Below are 6,952 nucleotides of genomic sequence, written 5' to 3'. Positions count from 1 at the left end.
TTTACAGTTCCGTTATAAAACAGCTGCACCAATAACCCACGAAAACATCCATTGTGACCAAGTTGAGATGGCTCTATTGGCGTATATCAAACATCTCACTTGCGGAGCACACACAGTAACCGTTGTCGGTCAACTCCAAGCAAGGTTGTTAGGACAACATGAACAACGGTGGAAGAATGCAGGCATATAAATAAAGAATCTAGCGCAGCCTGCCGGCCTTGCTCACCGTGAAAGAGCGGGGGCTGGACAGGCGGAGGAGTCATTAAGAGTGAGCTCTCTACATGTCTGTACACAGTTCTGAGTGCCGAGCACAACCACCTCACTGGAGTCGCTCTCCACATATTGCAAATAATCACACACGTGAGATGTCACGGCCGAAGACTTTGGTCCTCATCCAGTCGATCGAAACAAGCGCCTTGTTGCGCCAGCTGAACTGGCTGTAAGTCTCAAAGCCTTTCCACAAGAGTCCAACTCCCATACCCCACAAGGGACCCACGGATGGCACGTCCGCAACGGCGTTGTCACTGCCAATGTACGCGAGGGAGCCCTTGTGCTTGTACTTGAACTCCGGAACGGTTGGCGGAAGCTGCATTCCGTCCTCGATGACGCCTGCTGCAAATACGACGTTGGACAGGTACTCACCTTGTTGCCTCGCCACCTGCACTCACGGCAGATGTCACAACAAATACAGAGATGGGGAATGACTCACACTTCAATGCTTAAGTACTGGCGCAAGTTATAATGCTGCGTATGCTTCCAAGCAGGGTGGGCTAGCTTCGATGAGATGCATCACGTTGAATGCGATGATTGAAGCACTTACAATTGCCGAATGTGTGACGCTGGCAGCATGAGATTGTTGATGATGTACCTTTCTACAACACTACCGCATCCACATGGACATTGGCAACTCCAAGAGCCACTTGGGAACCGTCATGAGTTGAGCCAACCGTGCAGGATGTTACGTTGTATCGCAGAGCAAACTCCTGATTGGTTGTCCTCAAAATAATCTTCATCATGCCATTGCACTTGGGTCGCCAACGTCCACGCGGATCCGATAATGCTGTAAACGACGCATCAAAGATGCTGACCAATTGCGCGGGCTGCGCTTCGCGCCGCAACTTAACAAGGCAGATATGTTCGCTCTCACAGCCAAGGTCCATGAGGATGCGGTGGCGTAGCAAAAGTGATCCATCAATCGTCCTAAATATCGCCAGGTACTTGTACCTCTGCTCGCCTTGAGTATGCATCATCATCAAAAGAGCGAGTGTCTGAGGCTCCAATGAGCATGGCTCGATCCCCAATAGGTTTATGTTCGTTTTATCAGGCAGCACATCTCACACAGAAGTCGCACCTGTGCGGTGGCAGGAAGGGCGCGTAGCCCAGAGTCGATGGTTTTGAGCATGGACTTGAACTCGTCGCGAGAGAGCTCTTGGTCCTCCGTGATTCCGCTCAGGACGGTATTGGTGGGCGCCGCACGGCCCCGAGAGCGCCTCACAGCATCCGACACAATGCCGCCAAAGCGCTGCACTCCGCCGGTCTTTGTGTTGAGGAACTGCGCGTGCTCCTCCATCTGAGGGAACCGCTTCGACGTCGCCAGCAGCAGCTCCTGCAAAATGCAGCAATTTTCAGGCAAATCCTTCAGCTCACCAAGCAACACTCCTCGCGCTGTACCCAGCTTGTACCCAGTGAATGTAAACTTTGGCATGGTCATGGACGGCTTATCCTTGCAACGAACCGTGCTCATGCTTCGCGAAAGCGCATTCAAGTGCTTGGCAAGCCGGATGCAGTGGTCGCGCAACAAAAACAACATTGCATGAGAAATCCCTGCATGCCCCATGCTGAGGACTGTCCCTGTTCCCCGCTCAAGAGCTCCTGCGTGATCCACTGTACGAGAGGCTTGACTCAGAAGCTTTCTAAAAGTAAAACCAAGCGGTTTGTGGTCCAGTTTCGGAGAGAATTGGCACTGATAGTGACAGAGCTGATGATGTGCAGGGCTTTGTGTTTGTGCCAGGTCGATAGTTCAACGGCAAACCAGGCAACCTACAATCAAAGGCCCTTATCTAAGAGTGTCCTTCTTCGGGGCAGCATGGGGTTGGTGCATGATGATGTATCTTTTTACAACACCACCACAACCACATGTGCATTGGCAACTCCAAGTGCTAGACGAGCTTGAAAATAAATGCACCGAGGATACTGGAAAGTTAGTGAAAAAAGAGATAAGCAGACAAAAACAGCATGGAATCCGTGTATGATCACTACAATTGCGCGAGAAAGGTGTCAGCGTGGAACACAGCCGCACCCAAAGCTCCCGGAGAGAGAATGTGTCGGATGTATTCACGTCATACTGAGTGAAATGGATAGTCGTGCAGGAACAAAGCCGCACCCGAAGCTCCCCGAGGGAGAGTGTGTCAGATTTATTCACGTCATACTGCGTGAAAAGCTCCTCAGCATAGTCGAGCGCCTTGGGCATTGCGATCGTCGAGGCATCCCCAATGGCCCAGATGCTCCCGTTGCTGCCCTTCACACGAAGGTTGTCGTCGGTGATGAGGCTTCTGAAGTGGTCCTGCCCTTGGAGCTTGGCCTGTAGCAGCTTCACCAGGGGGTTCATCGCCACCCCTGTCGCCCACACACACGCGCCAAAGGGAATCTCCGTAACTGTGCCTGCCTTGTCTACCACTGTCACGTAGCCTGCTTCCACCTTCGTCACGCGCGAGTTCAGCACCTGTACGCGGCACCCCCGTTGATGACGGAACTCGTACTTGAGCACCGTCGTTAACCAAGCTTTGATTGCAGCAAATGATACCGTAATTGCAAAGAAAAGTATTGGTATCCATTTCCAGGAGTACATCACTGACTATGGTCTTACACTGACATTATTTATTCACAGACATTTAGACACTGAGCGCCCAAAGGCCTCAGTGTTTGGAACCGATAGAGCCTACGTGTTTGAACGTCAAGCTCGCAGGCACACATAGACGAGCTCACAGGCTGTAGTTCAACCAAAGACACGAAAGTGTTCTGCAAGAGCTGAGACCGAGCGGCGGTCGAGGCCTGATTCAGACATTACGACAGCAGCATGAGCGGACACTTTGGAGTGGCACTTCTTGTTGCGCATGGAGCTGAATCAAGTCGTATGTCTGATGATGATGAACCTTTGCACAACACTACCGTGGGTCTGATACCACAAACAAAGACTTGCATTATTGTGTAGGTGCGCATCCAATCAATGGGCAGCCAAGATACCCCTTCGTGCAGCCCTGCAACATCAAGAACTTGGAACTTGAGCCAGGAACCGCTTTTCGGTGCTTAGAACTGGACTGAGCTGGGGGAATCAAGAATTCTGGTCCATGCCGTTATGGGATGACCCAAACATGTGCAGCGTGAAGCACGGTCACACACAGGCAAGTACTTTCGAAAGGGTCGACGACACCGACGCAAATGCATTCTACACGGCGAGCAAAAGTGTTCTGCCGCACCAGGTTTGGCCCTGCCAAACCTTTACTGCCCATATTCAGAAACGTTACGGGGCGGTGGACCCATTCAGCAATCAGGCACAGCACCACAGGAAACGCGCACCAACTGAATGCCATTTCGCTTGAATTGAACTCCCGTGTACTCTCCGATCTTGCGATCATACGTGGAGAGGACATAGTCCATGAGCTCAACAACTGTAATCCGGACATCATCCACAAGCGTTGGGTAAAGGCGCTTCATGTCCTCAGTCATCATGTCGTACAGCTCCGCAGCCACCTCCACACCTGTGGGGCCGCCTCCCACAATAACAAACGAGAGCAACTTTTTGCGTTCCTGCAATCCATATACACCGCTCAGCGACAGCCAGTGGCACCATTGCCGTGGTCCATCGAGGGCATGCACGGTCAAACAGACCCAGATACTCGAGGTCATTGATTCGATGGCTGTTCAGGCGCTGTACACTGGGGTGAGACCTGACTAGCCCCAAAACTCCCATGGTATCCCTGCGCATTTTGCATGTGATGCTCGCATGATCTGCAGCACCGCAGTACAGCTCACTCCCCGGCAAGCTCCAGGTATAGCTGTGTTTATGGCTGTGTTGCCATGTTGACCCTCAGGTGCAATGCACACGAGCCACCAATGTGGCCCCCTATGTCGCAGGGCCTTGCACATGGCAACACAGCCATAAACAAAGACACAACTGAAGCTGATATGCATGCTGCTAAGGCTGGAAGTCGACAGCAGTGCAGTGTTTCCAGGGCCTGAGCATGTGTGGGCAAACCCAAATACACATACAAATACAAATTCAAATTCAAATTCAAATACGTCAGCCCAAAGCAGGCGGCATTTTTTACCTTGATTTTGTGCCGCACTATCCCTAGCTGATACAGAGACCTGTCAATGCGTGGAGTCAGTCGATGGGAATTCTCGGGATTCTCGGGATTATCAAAACTGGATCATGTGTGGAAAAGCCGGCCCATGAGTTGCAGGACGGCAATCGTCCAAACAAAGACGGAATACTGAGGTTCCAAAGCCAGGTCCAATAAACTGGCAGCGAACATTAAGTTCTCATCCCACGGGTGCACTTTTCAAGTACGCCGAAGAAAGGGTCACACATCCTATGCTTGCCCAAACTCCGCCAACCGGAGTGTCCAAAGTGCTCAACGAATCGCTCACGGGAACTGGTACGTCGTTTGAATATCCATCCAAGAAACCCCCATCCAAGAAGCGCGTCAGGAGGCACGAGAAGCGCAGGCGTACCTCCTCAGACGTGAACGGCAGTGCAGCGCGCTCAAAGCACTCAGACAACTGATTCCGCAGCCCGGAGGCATCGTTGATGCCTTTGAAGAAGAAGCAATGCTCCTTGACACCCTGGATGCCAAAGGTGTTGGTCTCCGAGCCCACAGACACGATCAGGTGGTCGTACTCCATGCGGAAGCACGCCTCCGGAAACCCTGCGTCTTTTGGGAAGCAGGCAACCAGGGTCTTATTCTGAGGGTCGATATCCTGCAGCAAATGTCACTCGGCTTGATGCTCTTCTGATGGTGTACTTTCGACACTACCATGTCTCCATGGACATTGACAGGTCGAAGCACCCCCTGGAAATCAGCTGTGGGTCAGAAATTGCATCAGCAGGTAGAGCATGTTGGCAGGAACTGAGAATATGTCGGCTCTTTGCAGGTGGAAAGGGGCCGGGCTGCTTGACGGGTCCTGACTACATCTCAGGCATTCCTGGGTATGTCATGAGCATGATGTACCTTTTCCTGGCACTACTTCTGAATGGAAAGGGGGCGGGCTTTCTAACTAAAGGGATCCTGACCATCCTGAGTCTGTCATCAGCGTGATACCTTTCGCTGCTGCAGATCGTCTCCTTTCAGCCCCTTCGTTCGTTCGTTCTTTGTAAAGGTGCTGAATTTGTCTTGCGACGAAAACTTTTCTGTCCGGTGCGAAGCATGTGGTGGCCTCGTCAGGTTCGAGATCGCATCATATCAAGACGACGGCATACCACCTGTTGGCTCAACACCAACATGGACGTTCAAACGTGAGCCGATTGTATGTGACATGCGAGCAGTGACTTGAGGGATATGGTAGCAATTAGCAAGCTGGCAAATGGCGTGAGCGCCCTGCTGTTGTTCATGCGGGAGCGTGCCTGGCAGATGGCTTCGTAGTACTGCCCCTTCCCAACCAAGACATTCCGGATGGGCTCGACGATGGAGCGCTCCTCCATTGTACCTGTGGCCACAGCTGGAAGCAAAGGAGTGTAGAGAAAGTAGTTCCGTGGGGAAATGACGACAACATCGTACTTGGCGACCTCGTTCGGCTTCAGCGCCTTTAGAAACGAGATGGCGCCCCAACCTGTTCCAAGGACCACGATTCGAGGCTTGGTCGTTTTAACAATACGTGTGCCAAGCTGAACCTGCAAGTGAGTCGCGCAATGACTACAACACAACGTCCACTGGGTTAGAGCGGATGCGTAACGTGCCGTTGACGCCGTCCTTTCTCACGAACACCCCGTACTCCGACAGCGAATGCTTGTACAGGTAAATCGGAACAAGTCCTTCGTTGCTTGTAAGCCGAAGCATTGGACGTTCCGAATTCGTATTGACGCATTCATTCACAAGCAAAAACCAGCTGATTACTGCAAGATAAGGAGTGAACACAAGAGAAGGCAAGTTGACAGTCGTTCAGCAAACACGTTCTCGTACATAGCATGACATGTGGTGAGGTTCGCTCAGAAGCAAGATGTGGTTGTCCTCAGGGAGAAAGTACTCGACTGTATTCTATCACACCAACCACCTCACAGAACACATTGTAGGAGAATTGGCATAACGGGTGGAACGAGGCCGAGAACATGAATCTCGCCCATGAGGTTCTTATACTGCAAGCATGAGATGCCAGTGGGCGCTGGAAATTCGTACGTACGAGCTTGGTTGATGATACCCAACCCACCCGAGGGCATGAACTGTCACGCAGACATGCTGGAACATAGACAAACTGTTGATCCCAGATAACCCAGGTGCCATCGCACGATTCCAGAAAAAAATACCTTCGCCGGCGTCTCCTCAACAATATCTGCCTTGTCTAGCCGCTCCGCAACGCGGCAGACATGATGCAGTGCTGGTCGAGCGGTTGTAAGGCCGACAAACCTATTTTTGGCACTCAAAGCGCGAGCACTGGCAGCTGTGACAGGCACTGCAGGCCGAGTACGACTTCGCAACATGCTTAGAAAGCAAACGTCTGTAGTCTATGATGAATTGTTGAAGGTCTCAGCAGGTCATGCAGTTAGGGTGAACACACTCTTCCACCGGCAGCAGCAGATGCGTGAGTAGCCCTCTGCATATTCATGTCTGTCGAGGCCTGTAGGGTAGCATGAAGATGCTACCGCAACTCGATTGCATCCTATGCATTGCCCGGGCATCCGTGCATTGAATTGATATTACGTAACAAGGACCACGTCATTACAGTGCGCAGCACCACG

At 51.9% G+C, this 6,952-nt stretch overlaps 1 protein-coding gene across 1 annotated transcript; it reads right to left on the bottom strand.

Moving 5' to 3' along the window:
- Window positions 1-352: 352 nt before the first annotated feature.
- On the bottom strand, window positions 353-6,694 carry LOC149809810 (external alternative NAD(P)H-ubiquinone oxidoreductase B1, mitochondrial-like). The gene is made up of 8 exons (XM_089994597.1): window positions 6,521-6,694; window positions 6,305-6,436; window positions 5,624-5,890; window positions 4,735-4,980; window positions 3,577-3,807; window positions 2,384-2,722; window positions 1,352-1,606; window positions 353-658 (listed from the first exon to the last, which is right to left on the bottom strand). Exons 1-8 carry the CDS (start codon window positions 6,692-6,694, stop codon window positions 353-355), a joined length of 1,950 nt encoding a protein of 649 aa, XP_089850723.1.
- Between the last annotated feature and the right edge of the window lie 258 nt (window positions 6,695-6,952).

This window comes from Nuphar pumila, unplaced genomic scaffold (genome assembly GCF_984573655.1).
Source record: "Nuphar pumila unplaced genomic scaffold, dmNupPumi1.hap1.1 HAP1_SCAFFOLD_746, whole genome shotgun sequence".
In the NCBI taxonomy this organism is placed as follows: domain Eukaryota; kingdom Viridiplantae; phylum Streptophyta; class Magnoliopsida; order Nymphaeales; family Nymphaeaceae; genus Nuphar; species Nuphar pumila.
The sequence above is the reverse complement of the archived record's forward strand: the minus strand, read 5'-3'. Positions and strand labels throughout refer to the sequence as shown.